Source organism: Taeniopygia guttata, chromosome Z (assembly GCF_048771995.1).
Source record: "Taeniopygia guttata chromosome Z, bTaeGut7.mat, whole genome shotgun sequence".
NCBI lineage: Eukaryota > Metazoa > Chordata > Aves > Passeriformes > Estrildidae > Taeniopygia > Taeniopygia guttata.
In genome coordinates, this window is record NC_133063.1 from 77,719,177 (window position 1) to 77,736,400 (window position 17,224).

The 17,224-nt window shown below is 42.1% G+C and overlaps 1 protein-coding gene across 7 annotated transcripts in view; it reads left to right on the plus strand.

Annotated features, from left to right (window-relative positions):
- Positions 1 to 17,224, plus strand: part of ZNF462 (zinc finger protein 462) — a 90,129-nt gene that overhangs the window by 22,626 nt on the left and 50,279 nt on the right. For all 7 annotated transcript variants that reach the window (XR_012053236.1, XM_072922731.1, XM_072922733.1 and 4 more), the window contains exon 2: positions 16,938 to 17,188. Coding sequence is in view for 6 of the 7 variants with exons in the window: in XM_072922731.1 (XP_072778832.1) it covers positions 16,969 to 17,188 (220 nt within the window). In the remaining variant the exon portion in view is untranslated. The remainder of the gene's footprint in view (positions 1 to 16,937; positions 17,189 to 17,224) is intronic.

Here is a 17,224-nt window from a genome sequence, read left to right on the forward strand (position 1 = left end):
TTTGTTCTCCAAGTGGAATCTGTGCAGAAGGTTGATGGAAGCTGCTTTCCTCTTCATGGAAAGAGTCTGATGCATTTTTCTGTTGTCTCTACAGCAGAGGAATAAAAGGAAATAGATTTTTTTTCAAAAAAAAAGTCCTGACAGAGCTACTGTAGACTTTCACACAGTAATTTCTAAAGGATAAATAAATCCCCCAGAAGGAAGATCTCTGGTTTCCTCTGGAATTTAGCAGCACTTTAGTCACCTCGAACTTTAGTCCTGGTTTTACAGATGGGAACCAGAGGCTTTTGTCTTGTAGTTACCATAGAGGAGGTTGTTGCACAAAAACCCAATCACAATTTGTCAACATGTCACTTTCCTAGGGTAGCCTAACATCTACTACAGACAGCCCAACTAAGCCAGCTGAAATTATTATTATTAGTAGAATTATTATTGTAAATGCACTTCAGTAGATTTGAGGGTCTAAGCAATTTCAGTAGTAGTTTGGTTTCGTTTTTTTTTATTAGTAATCTCTCAAAATCTTAGACTTTGGTCTGTCAAGGGTAATAAATCTAGGAAACCTAGATATTAGTTCATTTTGTCTTCTGTGATTATAAAAGACTTTAACAGTAAGCATTGTCATTAGAGCCTATTTTTTTGATAACTGATGCAAAAACAAGTCAGTTTCAGGGGAAAAATAGTTCATTAGCTTGGTTTTGAAGGTCAGCAGTAGAGGCCTCACTGTAAGTGCTTTTTTTTTTTTTTTTTTTTTACTTTATAAACCACTTACTACAGCAGCGTGAAGGAGAATTTTGATTCTCTAATCAACAGGTTGTTTTCAATTCTTAATTCATAGTTTCAGTTTTGGAAGGGTTCTTTCAAGATTCAGAGCTCTGTATGGCAGCAGTCCTGACTGAAGAAGCTAGAAGGAGAAAGATGCTGAAGCTGTTCCCTTTGGTTTTGGAATGAGTGACTATTTTATCCTGTAAATAGCACTAATTAGTGGTGTCCCATCATGAAATGCAAGCAAATATAAGATAAGATAAGATAAGATATAAAAAGATTACTTCCTCTTGACAAACCACTTTTTCTCAATTTCTCTCCCATGTTGTGTCAGATCTCTTCTCCCAGGCATGGGTGCAAGTCCTTTTGTCCTCAGCATGAACATTTCCTTTCTTCCAGTAATCAAGCCTACAGATACAGACCCTGTGTGCTCAGCTGAAAAGGAAACATTTTTTTTTTCCTTTTTTTGACAGTAAACCTTCACTGCTGAAATAATCCTGTAGTGCACGTGGCTTATAGGTATAGGATATCAGTTATTTTGTGAGCTCTGCAAAACATCTAAAGGGCAGGCTCTCCAGGAAGGGTGAACAATAGCACCAGCCCCTGATTAGCATGTCTGGGTTCTGCCTCCCTCACCTTCTAAAACCTGGGAGATCCACTGCAGGTTCTGCTTTCAACCCTCCACTTCATAATAAAAGGCTGCAGTGAGTACTGATCCACATAAAGGTCTGGTCCTCAGCTGGGGAAAACTGGCAGAACTCCAGCAAATTTCTAGAAATAAAAACCTAGAGAAGTCTCTAAAACCACAGCGGTTGCTGGGACTTGCACAATATTCTACAGCTTGCAACAATACAGCAGCATGAAGCTGGGATGACACTGCTGGCTTAATATTTTTTGTGATCTCCTGGGGTGTTTTTTTGTGAGAGTGAAAAATCTTCAGGCGAGAACTTTGCTCCTGTTCTCTTGGTGGCATTGGCTTGGGTGGCTTTGTTTTTCTTTGAAAACTGATAGCAGAAGACTATCCAACCTTCAGGAGTGAAGCCATTATATGTGGGGCTGTGCAACAGGAGCCAAAGTTTAAAAATAAAATACCAGGCTGCCTTCCTGAGGATCCAGACATAGCAAACACACACGCACACACATACGCAGGACCTCGGCTGGCCACGGTTGTATCAGTTACAGAGCCCAGAGCAGCAGACAATGAGAACCAAAAAGGGAGCCTTGTTCCTCAAAAAGAAAGAGGAAGAAAGACAAGGCTTCTGTAGCCTCGGATGGCAGTTTTCTGGTGTGCATGGGAGGCCCCTCAGCAGCAGCAGGTTGAGGGACAGACAAGTGCCAGTCATTCCTGGTGAGGTTTGCTGTAGGTCCTTCCCAGCCCTCCCTTGTTTTCTCTGCCCTACTGAGTAAGGGCTCTGAGCTGAGCAGTCTTTTTTAAGAATGTGTTCCTTTCTTAAGAGGGAAAAGCAGTGGCTTTTATGTCATGCTGAGTGCTGAGTGACCAGGATGACAAACACCTTCAGAAGAAAGGAAGGACCAACTATTTTGTCTTCAGAGCCATGTTGCTCACGTGTTTATCTGTCAGACTGTAGAAATAGCAGACGATCAGATCATCTTTCTAGAAGACCTGGAGGATGAGAGGCATACAGAGGAGATAGTGGATAGACCAGGAAGAATAATTTTGACAGAAAAGCAGACAGGTATGGCTTAGTACCAGGAGTACAGCTTGGAAAGTGAGGCAAGTTATGTTAGAAAGGAATGGTCTTTTGAAAGAAAAGTTGACTCTACTCAGACAAACAAGTCTAGGAACCTATAGGAAGATACAATTCTTCATTAATTATGAATGTGGAGAGGGATGAAGAAGGCAAAAGATTTAACCCTTTTTCGCCTGCTTCTTCGAAGTGCTGATCTGATCTCACACCAGCCTCCATGGCAATTTGTTAGCTGGGCTGGCCAGGGTGGGAAACCAGGGTTCCTCCAGGGGCTGGGTGGGGAGCAGCTGGGACTGCTCTTCTCTCAGGTGACCCTGACAGAAACTGTGTGCAGGAGGCAGCTGTGCACAGCCTTACCTGTCGCCTGTGTGCCACCTCAGGTGTGCTGAAAGATTGGAGCCCATGCTTTTGACTGCATGGCATGCCCAGATGCACCTTGTCAAAAGTGCAAACCGAGTTTTTAGCTGGGTGTCTTCCAACTGCACCAAGAATGTTTGTGTACCTCAGTTTATAGCTGCAGGCAGAAAAAAACCCCAAACATCCAAAGGAGAGGTGTTTTTCCTCATCTGCCAGGCAAAGTAGCAGTCACAGCTGCCCATGACACACTTGGCTTTCGGCAGGGCTCAGGCTGGTTCTGCTCTGCAGACATAGGATGAAGCATGCTCAGTGTGCTCCCTTTCAGCAGGAATGCCAGCAGTATCTTGGATTACTACAGAGGCTGCTCTGTGTCTGTAAGCTCCTTTTGCAGAGTTCGGGTTCACATGAAATGGGATCAGGAGTCCTTGGTAGGCTGTGCATGGCTTTGAGCACAGAGCCTTTTGGAAAGATGTGTTTTCTTAGACACCCAGACTCTCAGTAGGGAACACTTATTTTATTGAAAAACCTTATTTTCAGAAAAACCATAGTAGCTTCACATACTGGTTGAACATAGGCTGAAGGTGATGTGAAGTCTAAAGGTTCTGTAGGACATGATTCTCGTGCAATCTAAGTGTTTAAAAAAAAAAAAAAATCTATAAAATACCCTTGTCTTGCTTGTGGTGATATGCAAACAATGAAGGATAGGTGCAACTGTCAGCACATGAAAACTAATTGCTTGGTTTGCTGCTGTTGTAAATTTTGTCAGCCAGAGTAGAGTGGAAGCATGCACATGCTTTGTGGCTCCAGCTAGCATGTGTGAAAGAGAGGTCTGATTAAATCAAACTTCCTCTTCTATGGTCCTGAGTGTCTCCTGCTTAAAAAAAGGCATTAAGGAAGACCCACAAAGTTCCTCTTGCAGGTATCTTTATGAAGGTGCTATAAAGGAGACTCTCTTTGATGACTGCTAGTAACTATTGATGGGATTTTGTCCAGATTACTTGGTAGAACAGAATTATTATGATGTTTCTGCTTATTTAGAAGAAAGACTCAGCAGTCTGGGCAAAGTCCTGTTAAGAGAAAAGCCTCTCAGATAATCCAAGAATTTCAGTTTATCTAGCTGCCAGCCCTGCAAAACAAATATTCTTCCTTACCCTCATAAAAAGTTTCCCCAAAAAATCCAGATTTTTTGCCATGTACATCCTCCACTGCAATGTCAAGTAATACAAGAGTTAGACCTTGATCACCAGCCCCAAACTCCATCTCTACTGGTATTCTTCTCTGCAGCTCTGACATTTTCCTGAGTTGACCTAAATTCTTCAGCAAAAGGCCTGGATTCTGTGCAGAAAGCTGGAAATGGCAAGTCCAGCTAGAAAATAAATACAAAGATAAATAAAAAGCATCAGTTATATCCTTGTGTGTGGTGTTTTAATTTACCCTTCCTTCTGCAATTACAACTTCTGCCACGCTGGAGAGCTTTTTTATTTCTTCTTCTTGTGGAAAGTTGGCACTGGGATTCCAGGGACAGTGACACAGGAAGGTAGTATGGCATCACAGGGAAGGGCTGGAGTCTGGAAAGCCACTTGTGCTGCTGGCTGTGCCACTGACTTGGAGCCAGGCTGCTTCACTTCTTTGTGGTTCTCCACCACCAGGTAAAGGAAGAAGGTTTTTTTGTGGTGCAGACTCACTCAACTTGCTTTTCATACAGACAGAGCCCACCAACAAGTGTGGCCTGGACTTAGAGAGTCAAATAAATAGGTTGTGATTGGATGGAATAGACTGTCAGTAGTGCTGCCTGAAATACTTACAGATATCTATCTGCCTTTTCGTTTCTTAGCTGCAACTCGAAATCATGAGCCTTCAGATTTCATTCTGAATTTGCAGCTGTTTGAAAACCAGGGAGATACTTCAGTCTTTGCTGTCTCTGAGAGCAAGTCCCTTCTGCTGACCTTCAGGATTTGTCTGTGATAAATGAATGGAAACCTGAAACATATGATCCTGTCTTTTGTCATGCTCCAGTGTTCCATAAACAGCAGAAGGGAAAATGAAATTTGTGCAGAACTGATTGTACGCTTCTCCCATAGACACTTTGTCAATGAGGTCATAAATTAATGTGGAACTTTGACTCTGCGAGCATTCCTGCAAACAAGAACCCACGCCTGAATGAATGCTTGTTGCTAGAAATGAATTTTTAAAAAAGTGCAAATGCCTCTTATTCAAATGACTTTTAAAAGGAAAAAAAAGTCTAGAGTGGATTGCAGACCACATTATGTTCTTATTTCTTCCATACTGTTCAAGGACGTTTGCTAAAAACAAACTGAATGTCTCAGAATACTCTTAGTGTGAATTCTGGTGTCATCAGGTTCATGTATGCCTCTTTTGATATGAAAGAAACAGGGAGGAGATCCACCTGACTCGCAAGTGGTGTTGCTGAATGCTGTATCTGAAGAGCTGTTCACTTAGCTGGACTCTTAATGCAAGGAGAATGTCTTGTTCATATATGTGATTGTCCTTGTCTCATCTCCATTTGTAAATTAAAAGACACACCCTGTCCATTTCAACCACCATAAATAATTTTTTTTTTTTTTAAACAGCTGAGTCTAACATAGGTCTTTGCGCTTTAGGTTTTGTTTTCTGGTTATCTTTACTTCTTTGTTTCTTTTCCTTCTTGCTTGTTTCCATCTTTATTCCTTTAGTAGGAACAAAATAGAATTCTTTTTAGGGTTCTGCTATGAACTTAATCCTGCTTTATTTTAAAATTTCCTTGAGCTGGAGGATTCAATGACACTTGATCTACTGAAAGTACTTAGATGTACATCTTGGAAAAGCAGCAAGTTGGGAAGGTTTTAAGTGCTTTCCCTTTTAAGTGCCTTCCCTTTAAGTCAAACTTGGTTCCTTTTTTTTTTTTTTAATGCTTTTACAATAATCAGTAAAGATAATAGGAATTATGTACCCATTTGCTTTGGAACTGTGGAATGCAGCACATGTGCCTTTGTCATTACCATAGGTGAATTTACTTTGTTGAAATCACTGAGAGCCAGAAAACCCTTCCTTTGCTTTCGAACATTACTTCTGAATTTCCCAGATTAAAAGGCAAGCTAAATTCCATAATTCTGTTTGTATCTCAGGCTGAAGGTTCTCTTTTGTTTACAGATGGATTTTAAACCACCACAGGGCTTCAATCTTCTGGGTTTCTTTTGCATATTTTGAAACTTTTTTTTTTTGTTCCATCTTTCTTAGCTTAAGCCACTCCTATCCAATTTTGCATGTAGAGTAAATGTCAAGGTTTGCCTAGTCATGGAGCTACTTAGACAGAGGCACTTCAGTTCCAAACAGCCTTTTTGGGACCCAAAGCACATAGCCAAAAGCAGAATATTTGTCCTGAAGAGTCACCGTCCCACCAGTTTTCAGTAATGCAACAAAATAAAGAGTTTTTCTGAGGCCAGGTCATTGCCATTTATTGGCCATTTATTTAGCACTTCTCTTGAGGCTTGTCTTTATTGCTTCTAATTATACACAAAACCAAAACACTGAGTTGCCACTGGACTGCCTTTTCTTGAATTTGTCTAAGAATCTTGGTTGGGTTTTAAGTAGATTTTATTTTTTCCTAATTGGAGACAATTCAAGTTTTTACTAGGGACACATGTAAGTGCTTTTTAAAAAGTCCCTCCACCTTGAATTTCCCCAAGAATTCTCCTGTTTTAGGCCAGGAAAACTGAAAGTCCTTTCCAGTCTACTCTTCTCTATTACAAAAATCGAGTATTTGGGTGCAGATTCCAGGTTACTCAGTTTTTAGGTGATTTTGTGGTTTTTTTTAACCTCAAGAGATACTTTTTATTGTGACAAACTAGTCTCGAACAGAACTTTCCTTGTGACAAGAGACACTGGGGGCTATAGATGTAGTTTGGCAATTGTTTACATATTCTGGACTGAAGTTTTTGCTTCACTTTTTCTTTTATCAGGTGTCATCCTGTATCTTTAGGGCTACATTAGAATGGTTCTTCAAAATGAGAGTCATCTTATGACAATGGAGACTGATTATTTTGTTCTAAAATTAGATTTTGTTACCTTTCTAGATAAATTTAAATACTAGAAGATTGCTGAGTTTAAAATCATTAAATGCAGAGCATTTGCAACAGGTGAAAAAAAAAAATAAGGTGTTGTGTAATGGACTTGCCGAAGAGAAAAAAAAACTCTTTAAGAGTTCTGTAATGTCCACATATTTGCAAGGATTATTGTAGCTTTTGAAGGATGCAGTTGCTTATAATCTAAGCCCTTATTACAAAGAAAATTGGGGTTTTTTTATTCTTTATGATCTATTTCCTGTACGAGTATTTCTTAGGAGGAAGAAAAAGAAATTGGTTATCAGTGGCTGACCCTCAAACAGCTTATTTAAAGCAAAAAGAATTAAACTAGGACAGAAGAACTCCATTAGGAGCTTCAATCTCTAGCCATTTTTGATACAACTGAGCTATAATACTAGATTTCTCCTTAATTTGAATGCATTCATGGTAGTCAGGGGCACAAGATGTTTATTACTGGAAAGACATGAAATAAGGTTAACAAGAGGTTGGTTCTGTTTTTTTGTTTTTTTTTTTTTTCTTTTTGTGTGGGAGATTGTTCTTAATTATTACCTGCATAATGAAGTATATTTTTTTTTACAGACAGGGACTAACAGCTTTTTCCTTGTTTTAATGTAATAGTTCCTAATTCCTGTTTGATTAAGCCACTTTGTGGCTGGAGAACTTTCATTAAGCCTGGTCGATTCACAAATATTGTGATCCATAGTTGCAGGATCACTCGGAATTCCCTTTCCTCCAATCCTGAAGTGCACTGTAATGTTCCACTTCATTTCTTCTAGAGCCTGTCTGCCATCTATGTATCACATTAATGATTATGATTATAAGCCAGAGTGCTATTTTAAGTATTTTGTACTCAAGCTTTGTATTATCATACCAGCTGCGAAACTTTGATTCCTGGAAGGAGTAAGTGAGTGAAAACGGGGAGCAAAAGATTCTCATTTAGACCCAGGATATTGCACTCAATGCACCTCAACATGCAATCCAAAGGATTATATCTATATCTGAAGTTGTTCAGGGCAAAGAGTTTTGGGCAATGTGTTTGTTGCAGCAATTTGTTCCTCCTTTTCTGCAGCATCCCTTATCAGCTGGCAGGACCAGCATCTTACTGCCACCCCCCAAAACAGACCTTCACTTGCCCAGGTGGACAAGAACTCTTGGGAGGGGATGGCAGGGAGAAAAGGTGTCAGCCCAGTGGTAATCACTGGTCTGAGGTCTGTCAAGTGCTGGAAAAGTGTATGTTCTTTTACCTGGGACAGAGAATGCTGGCTGCCATACTGCATGTGAGTCAGTGGGCGAATAAAACTGTGTATTCTGTCTGGTATTACAAATGGGTCAGTGATGGATTTGTATTACCTGAGGAAATGAACTGGCAGACAGAGAAGCTTCTGCTTGCTTCCCTGCAAATGTCAAATACAGCAGAAAGCTTGGGGGAAGGGGAGGGATAGCTGGAGACAAAGGCAGTGTTAAAATAGCCAGGGTGTCAGTGGAGCTCCTCAGACAAACATGTGCTTCTGAGGGGTAGCCTGGGAGAGCTGAACAATCTTTAGACTTCGTTAATCAGAATTTTCTTACCCTCCAGCAGGGTTTCCACAGTGCATCTTGCTTTATAGTTGGTGTCATGCATGAGGTGGGTTTGGGTTTGCACGAGGTGGTGTGCTGCTGCACTCTGCTCTGCTGACTGCTCCAGAGGTGAATTCTGGTGCTTTGGATTTATGGGGTTAAAACCATTCCTTAAAAGTAGTTTTCCATCCTCTCCACATGCTCTCTTGTACTTCTAAAGTACCTCTGGAGCATGTAAGATCTCTGGATGGACTGAGGGGGAGAGGGCTTCTTACTCCCCTTAGGAAGCTGAGTTCTTATGGGTGTGAAAGACAGGCACAGGGCTGTGGCTCACTTGGAGCTGATCCAGGCAATGTTTCTTTGGTTCCCAGCTGCCCTGTGAACTTCTCTTAGTGAGTCTTGAGGGACCAAACAGGGTGATGGGGTGCCAAATTAGGGAAGTGATCTCTGGCTGGAAGATTACTCCTCTCACCAGCCAAGCTACTCCTCTCACCACAGCTACATCAGGTCCAGTTCAGTTTCTGCACCTAAAGGAGGCACATGAATCCAGAAAAGCAACTTTTTAAATACACCTTTCAAGCTACTGATATTCTGGCTTTATTTGGCATCACATTTTCTTTAGTTGGAGGCCCAAAGCAGAGCTTTACCCTTTGCATTTGTGATTTCTGAGTGCTGGTGACTTGGTTTTAACCTCTGTGACTACACTCAGAGTGCCTGCATGTGTTTTAAACCAGCTGTGTTGGCTGGTCTAATCTCAGATCTCTTAAGATTAAAATTCTGTGGCCCCTAAAATAATCCAGCAGTCTCTGTGTTCCCATGGTTTAGCTCTGTCACCAGTTTATAAAGCTGTATTTAGCCGCTTCAGAAATACTGTGCTTCTTGCAAACAGATTCTTGCAAACTGAGGTCCTCTTTAAAGCTCTGCAGCTCACCAGCCACAGCTGGTGACCTGTGACCATGGAATGGAGCATGGAGTTCAGGGTGAATGGCAAGATTACTTCTAAAGGCACTGGATGGAGGGTGTTTTAAGGGCAGATGGCTATCAGGAGATAATCTCTTCTCTCTCCAGACTTTGTGGCTGTTCTTTCAGTCCACAGTCCAATGGGGTACGTGGTGGAGTTTGTCATATCTCGTTTGCCAGTGCAGGACCCCCTTGTAAAGAGCTCTGACTTTTCTTGGCAAGGATGAGGTCTTTGCTGGGGTTGTGCCAAGCTGAGGAGCCTGCTCCTCCCCTGCTCCTTCCAGGGTGAGGCTGGTAATCCATCCTTTGTGTAAAAGCTCCTGGAAGGTATTTGCAATGCATGAGAAGGAATTAGGTTGTTTCTGGAGTACCCAGGCACGGTGCTGCCGTGTTCTTCAGCACCACCTACTGACATCTTCCTCTCCCTCTCAGCTCAGCATACACCGGGGTTTGCACCTTTCTTAACTCACAGCAACAGCATTACTCGAGGTAATTACTTGGCTGGAAATTAGAAACCCCAGACCCCAGTGCATTCAGTTCCATTGTGCCATATGGGGAACACTAATGAGCAGGGTACAAAAGCCAAGCTGCTTGGCTCTGGTGTCTGTTTTCCTCAGCTGGGCCAGCCCACTTGCCCCTTGTGTCTGTGCAGAAGGGCACTGAAGGGCTGGGTTGTGTTGGGGAGGTGAATGACTTGGCTCATGTCCTGTTAGTACAGGAACCAAGTGGCAAAACCACATTTCTATTCTAAATTTTTGCCCCATTGTGTTTCACCTCCTTCTTAAACTAGTTTTCTGCAGCAAATTAAGCATCATATGTAATAAGGGATAAAGTCCTACTTTGACCATCCAGTTGTTCAGATTCTCATAAATATATTTAGTGTCTTTCTGAATTCTGTAGGGATTAATAACTTGCCATGAAAGTAATTCAGAAGATCAGAAGAACCCATCCTAGCCTGGCTTGGAGCAAGAACATTTAATGTTTGAGAGCCTTTCTCATCAGGGAAGTTCTTTATCCTCAGACTCTGTTGCCTATGCTCTCTATCATGTAGTGCCTCACAGCTAACCCAAAGGAAAGAGGGACAAAAAAGGCCAGAATTGTAATTTGTATGACAATCTCAGTTTGTAGTTTAATAAGATTGTGGCATTTTATTTGCAATCTGCTTTTATTTCAAAAGTTTGAAGTTTGAAAGTATCCTTCCGGCATTTGGGGTGGCCTCTTAAAAGTATTTTTTCAACAGAACAGGTATATATCTAGAGCCCAGGACAGAAAGAAAGAGAAGAAACATTATTTGTGAGAAAAGAAGGAGTTGTCAGCACTTGGTAGCTTGAATCAGTAATGCCCTAGCAGAAGCAGCCAGACAGGTGCCACTATCTGTGATTCTCTTTTCATGCCTTCTTCTAAAATTCATGGTGTGCCTTTATTCTGCTATGGGCTTACAGTGAGATGGCTAATAGGTAATAATATTCAATAACAACGTTTTTCTGGGGTTTTGGATTTTTTGTTTATTTGTTTTGCCTTTTTTCCACCCCCATTTTTGAGAAGTCATAGTCTTGGGGTACCAGCTGAGTTGATACCAGGGTATCCATCATTTCGACCCATTTAATCTTATTTATGTTCTTGAACTGAAAAGAAACAAACAAAAACGGAACCATGCTTCTGGCAGCAATAAGAATTATTGCTTCCATAAGCTTTAAGAATGTGGTTTATATTTTTTTTAAACGTAGAAGATTTTGCAAGCTGTGATAGATTTAGTGTGGTATTGGGTATGTTAAATGTCTGATTTCAGGAACATAACTAAATATCAACTGTATGTGGATCAACAGAGTTAGCCATCCTATTTTCCAAGACAGGGAGATTTCTGAAAAGTTTGGAAGATAATGTACAAAGCATGTGTAGAACACCTCCTTTTGTGAAATCAGATCTGAAACCCACTTCAGACTCAAACAGTCTTTCAGGTAACTAGATAAGAATGTTTTGGGAAGAAAATTAGTTTGTGTCTTCTCAGTTCAGATTATTTTTATTATTGATTTGTAATGGATCTCCAATAGCAAAGTTCTTCCTGAAAATACGTTACATTTTAATGTACATTTCCATGCAAGTCAATGGAACTATTTACTGGAAGAATGGAATCACAGGCATCAGCTAATGTATCTCTTATGTCTTTAACTGTTAAGTTTAAGAATGGAACAAACAACTCAAAACTGGATGTATGGAGATATTGATAATTAAAGCTGTAACCAGTGATACGGTTTTATCATTCATTCCTTTACAGGCAAATATGAACCACAAAGTATGCATATTATGGAGCTGCAACCCAAACCATGGAGTTCTGTCAAACCCCTGTTGTATCAAACAAAAAAGAAAACAAAAACAGTGAAAAAAGAAATGGCATTTCAGTTTAGTTTATGTTGTTACCAGCTCAGAGAAGTAACTCCAAAGACAATCCTCAGAGGACCAAGAATTCCAATAGCTTGACTGGAATTCAGTAATTGAAAAAGACCCATGAGTTGAGTAGGTTTACCTGACTGTAGTTGAGAGTTGAATTTATTCTCTGAATTCTTAATTAATTATGGGGTTTCCTTTCATAAATGAAAGGTGAGGCTGGCTTCCTCCAGTTGGAACAGCCTCCAAGATTTCCAGTTTCTCAAATGTGTCATTTTCTGCATTAATCCTGTGATTTTGTTTGTTTAGTTGTCATTTTCGCTGTTGTGACCTTACATTATAAAACGTGCTTAAGAAGAAAAAATCAGGGGGAAAAAAAGCCCAAAACCCCAAATATGAAGATGAGAGCTGTAGCTCCAGTGTACATGGGCTGAACCTGGCCAGGAGCCCAGGCAGCAGGGCTGGAAGGTCGTCAGCACAGCTGTAGGCATTGGTTTAAAACCCAGGCTTCTCTAGCAGGGAAAAATGCCTGAGGTGTTACTCATGGGAATTTTGAAAACTTGTCTTATCTGTAATTACATGCCAGCAAATTTAGTTTCTGTGGTGTTTGGTAGTTAATTTCTGGAAGGGTGGGGAAGACTGGAAAAACCTCAAGGACCATGGAGTCCAACCATCAGCCAGCACTGCTCGTGTTCACCAACAAAACTGTGCCCCCAAGGTACACATCCACACATCTTTTAAATACCTGAGGGAGGGTGACTCAACCACTTCCCTGCACCATGCTTGGGGGAAGAAATTTCCGCTTCAGCTCCACCTTTTTGCTGAGTAAAATGAACGCTCTGAGCGCAACCTCAGTTGTAGGGTTGAAGATGCCTCTGATCATCTTGACCAGAGGAAGGGCTGGAGAACTGGAGATGCCTTTGTTTCACATCCAGTGTCACTAATGCTGAGCTGGAAGCATTAGGAAGTTGTGTGGTCTGACTGACCTTTTTAGTTGTGGTTGTGCATGTGCATATTCTTAACTTGTAGAAGCTCTGCTGACTCCATCTCAAAATATAACGGATGGGTAGTCAAACCACAGAAACTCAATTTTGAGGTCAGTGCCTTGGGCTTCGCAATTAATTTTGTATTTTGAAGCTTTAAAACCAAACTTAAACATAATGATTTGTACTACTTTGGCTGCTGCCAAATTCTGTAATTACTGTTGTTCAACAAGCACAATCATCTTTTGTTTTGGACTTTTAAAAACCTCAAAATCTAATGCAACTGTGTCTCAGATGTTCTCAGGCGTTTATGAGTATAGAGAACGGTGCTGTATATTATTTGAGACCTCCTTGTGTCTTTAAAACGGTGGCTTTGAGAATCTCTGTTACCCAATGTTTTGAAAGCTTTTTGCTCATAAGAAAAATGAGACTACCTCCATATTTTAAGAAGATGTTGTAAATGCAAATTAGCCAGACAATGGCATTTTAATATGTTTTGTGAGGTTAGCATTGCATTAGTAAGGGTATTTTAGAAATCACATATTATTTATACACAATGTGGTCTCAAGAGATTGCTTGTGAATCTGTTCAAGGGCTTCTGGGACTTATGGATTCATTTAATGGTGGTTTTGTTTGGTTGCCTCAGGTTTTTCTTCCCGCACTTCTGCTGCTGAGTTACTAGATTTGGTAACTCCTGTTTCACTCCACCTCCATTCCCCTCTAAATTTTCTTATTGAAAATGTAAAGAGTTATGGAATGGGTTAGCGTAGCTGACCATGATGGAGACGTGTGAACCTTGCTTAGTCTCTGTGGCTGAGGATGTGTCTTGCCGGTGGTTCAACATCTGCGCTTGAAAATGCTCTTTGCTCTTTCCACCGGGTGAATCTCTCCTGGTGTCATGTCCCATGCGGACAAAAATGGAGAGCATGCACTATGTGTTAAGAGTTTCTTTTGATATATGAGCTTAAGCTGGCAGTGTGTGTTTTTAGCCCTTTACGCAGTGTCGGGATTTTAAAAACGAACGTGGAAATGGTAGAGTGGAATGCCTTACAGAAAGCTTCATCCTGCTTTCAGCAGGTGAAAACATCACACTGATGTCCACTCAGCTGTACTTGATGTTTGTTGCTCAGGGGAATCAGTAAGATTAACCTCTTCTTGGGCTTGGTACTACCTTTGTGGTGCAGACCCTGCTGAGATTCAAGCAGGAACCCATTAGAGTCTCCATCATTTTTGTAATCAGCAGCTATTAATGATATCTCTCAACACAAGGTTGGTTTAAGCTTATATAGACAGCAACCAAGCATCCTTAAGGATGCATTCTCCAAGCAGCAGTGCGTGCTGGAGATGAATGAAGATGGTGGTGGTTTTCACCTCTTGGAGCCGCCAGGATTGTCCTTTTTTTTCCATATCCTCAGCATTGATCTCCCTTCTGGTTTTTTATTTCGTAAGCTGGGGTGAAGTTTTCCAAAACAGACAGGGTTTCGCAGTGATGTTTCTAAAGGGTCTTAAGTTTTCGGGGGGCTGAGGGGGGAGAAGAGTGAGATTTTTTTGTGTGCTCGCCTTGTTTTTCATCTCGTCCACACAATGGAGCTTTCAGAGGACCTCTCTTAAAAGGCATAGCTACAGCCTTTGTGTGAAGGGTGTGTCTGCTGGCAGGGTTTGCTGATGCAGACAGGCTGGGGTGGTGATTAACAAAGGTCATTAGACTTTGGAATCTGGCAGGGGAGTGGGGTGGTGTGTCTTCTGAGCCAAGCAGGAGAGCTCCCCAGGGACAGGCCCGGCTGGAGGCTTCCCGCCTGCTGTCCCCCCTCACTCCCCCGCGCCTCCTCCTCCTCCTCCTCCTCCTCCTCCTCCTGCTCCTGCTCCTGGGAGGCTCAGCTGCGTGCCGCCTCTGCCTGTAGGACAGCTTGGACCAGTGTCTTGATGCTGTGAATGCAGCGTTTGTGGAGCGAAGCGCCACATTTTGTCATCCATGGGACAGGGGAACCCAACCCTGAGGAGGAGGTCTGGGGAAACCCAAGCCTTCTGCTGAAGGAGAGAAGGTGCAGCTTTGAGGAGGGCGCAGGGGGAGGAGAGCAGAGACACGGCTTGGAAGGCAAGCCATGCCAGGAGAAAGGGAGATGTGATTCTGGGGGATGGTGATTTTTAAAGCATCACCTAAGGAGGAGGAGTTAAAAAAGAGAAGGGGGCGGGGGGAGGGGGGGCGAAGGAAAAAAGACAAAAAGGCTGGTGTGCTTGAGCTGAAGCTGAGATAAGTGAGGCCATGTTGTGCACGGGCAAGAAGCTCTGAGGCTCTGAGTGCAGGAGTTGTCTGAGCTAAAATGGCTGCTCCCAAAGCTCAGAGGACTAGGGCAGCTTAGTGAGTCTTAAAGCTTCAGTGACGCAGGGGCTCATATCTCTTGAAAGTGTGATAAACACATTCAGTAGAGCTGTGGCTTGTTTGGCTGAGATGAAAGGACTAAGCTTGGGGGATGGGTAGTGAAAACTGGATGATCTGCTTTTCTGTGAAGTGCTCTAAATGCAGGAGTCGTCTGCTCCATGGAAAAATTTGTTTTCAGGTCTAATGGACTGTGCTAAAGGAGACGTGGGGTGGGGCTTCACTCACTGCTGTAATTTGATCCAGAGCAGATAGCAACCTCTTCCACACAATTTGGTCTGGTGCTTGCACATAAAAGCTTGAGTATCTCGATTATTGTAACTTTGTTAGCTGAAAAGAAGCTGGTGCAGCGTTCATTTTCTTTATTGGTGGTGAGTGGGAGTGGGGGGAGAGAAAGGACACCGTGCAGCCTGCGAAGTAATGTAGGTAAATATGAGGAGAGCCTCTGTGATCAGACTGTCCGGAATTTGACTAGCTAGAAGTTTATTTTAGCAGGCTATCAGAAGAAGCATTCCTTAATCTGAAATCCTCGTGCAGTACCCTCTATTTTTTTCTGTGCCTTAGTGTTTTGGAGCTTTCTCCTCACTTTGTAGGTTGCTTCCTTCATACTCCACATACAACAAACACATGGATTTTAAATTGCTGTGGGTTTCCGTTGTGTCTTGGACCTCTGAAATGATCCATTTGTCATCTTTTTCCAACAGATGCATGGAAGCTTAAAGAGGCAATTGCTGTATTAGTGTAGGTAGGTAGCTCCTGTGCCTAAGCACTACACAGGGTAGGAGGGTCTAAGTCTTTTGTTTGGCTTCTGCTTTGTATCTCCTGTCCTTCATGGCGGTGCAACCCTCTGTCACAGGATTGTCACAACTAAACCATTGTTCTTCACTGTATCTTATGATTCTTTGTATTTGAAGGTATGCAGGGCTTTTGGATAAATCGGGGAAGTCGTAATAATTCTTGAGTCTTTGTAACACATGTTTCTATTGTACTTTTTGCAGTATGGTTGTTCCCATTGCTATCCTTTTCTTCCTCCAGCTGTCTCCATCCCCCAGGCTGGTAAGGCACAAGGGTCTTGTGCCTAGAATGGACTGAAATGAAACTTGTAAACATTTTAACAAAGAGTGGAGGTGCCCTTAAAAGCTTGGTGGAAGTAGGGCAGAGCAAAGTATTCTCACTTGGGTTTGTATAAGTGTATATAACCACTGTTAGGTTTAGGTTTTCAGTATCAAGACAGATAGGATACTGTGAAGAAAGACAGATTTCTCCCTGCGAAACCTTTTGATGCATGGTAGTAAATGAGCCAGGAATTGGCAGCTTCCAGGAAGGTTAGAGTGTGTCTCCTGAAGGCAGAAGCTGCTGTCTTCTGATCGTAAATTCCAGTGTATGACTGAGAGTAACGTGCCGTTTCTCTGCACATGGGCTGTGGTCTTTGAACAAGACCAAATTCTGAAAAACAGCCCGATGTAATGGAAAAGCCAAGAGGACAAAGTCCACTGGATCAGTAGTCACTTGTCAGAGAGTTGACTGTTCACAGAGTTGAGTCAGCAGCTTGTGAGCTACCTAGATAGGACTTCTTGTGGATCTGAGTAGACTCTTCTTAATAGGGTAAGGAAAGGTTGAGTTCCACGCCGCTGTGTTTGTGGAATCTCTGCAAATGACTGAGTCATCAAAAGCTTGGTGTTACCTTGGTGCTTCCAGGATTTGTTCCGAAAGTGCTGCTGTAAACTCAAATCGTTCTTCTTCTCTCCTTCTGTTTTTCTTGCAGATTTTTCTAATGTAAAAGATCATTCTGAACCATGGAGGTCCTGCAGTGTGATGGCTGCGATTTTCGAGCTCCATCTTACGAAGACCTAAAAGCTCACATTCAGGATGTTCACACTGCTTTTCTGCAGCCAACTGATGTCTCTGAGGAGAGTCCTACCCAGCCGAGGTCTGGTTCCATCAACGCTAGCAACCAGACCGAGGTTGAATTTTCTTCTGTAAAGGATGAATTTGCAATTGCAGATGACATAGCAGGTAAATCTCAACTCCAAGATTGATCTCAGCTCTTAA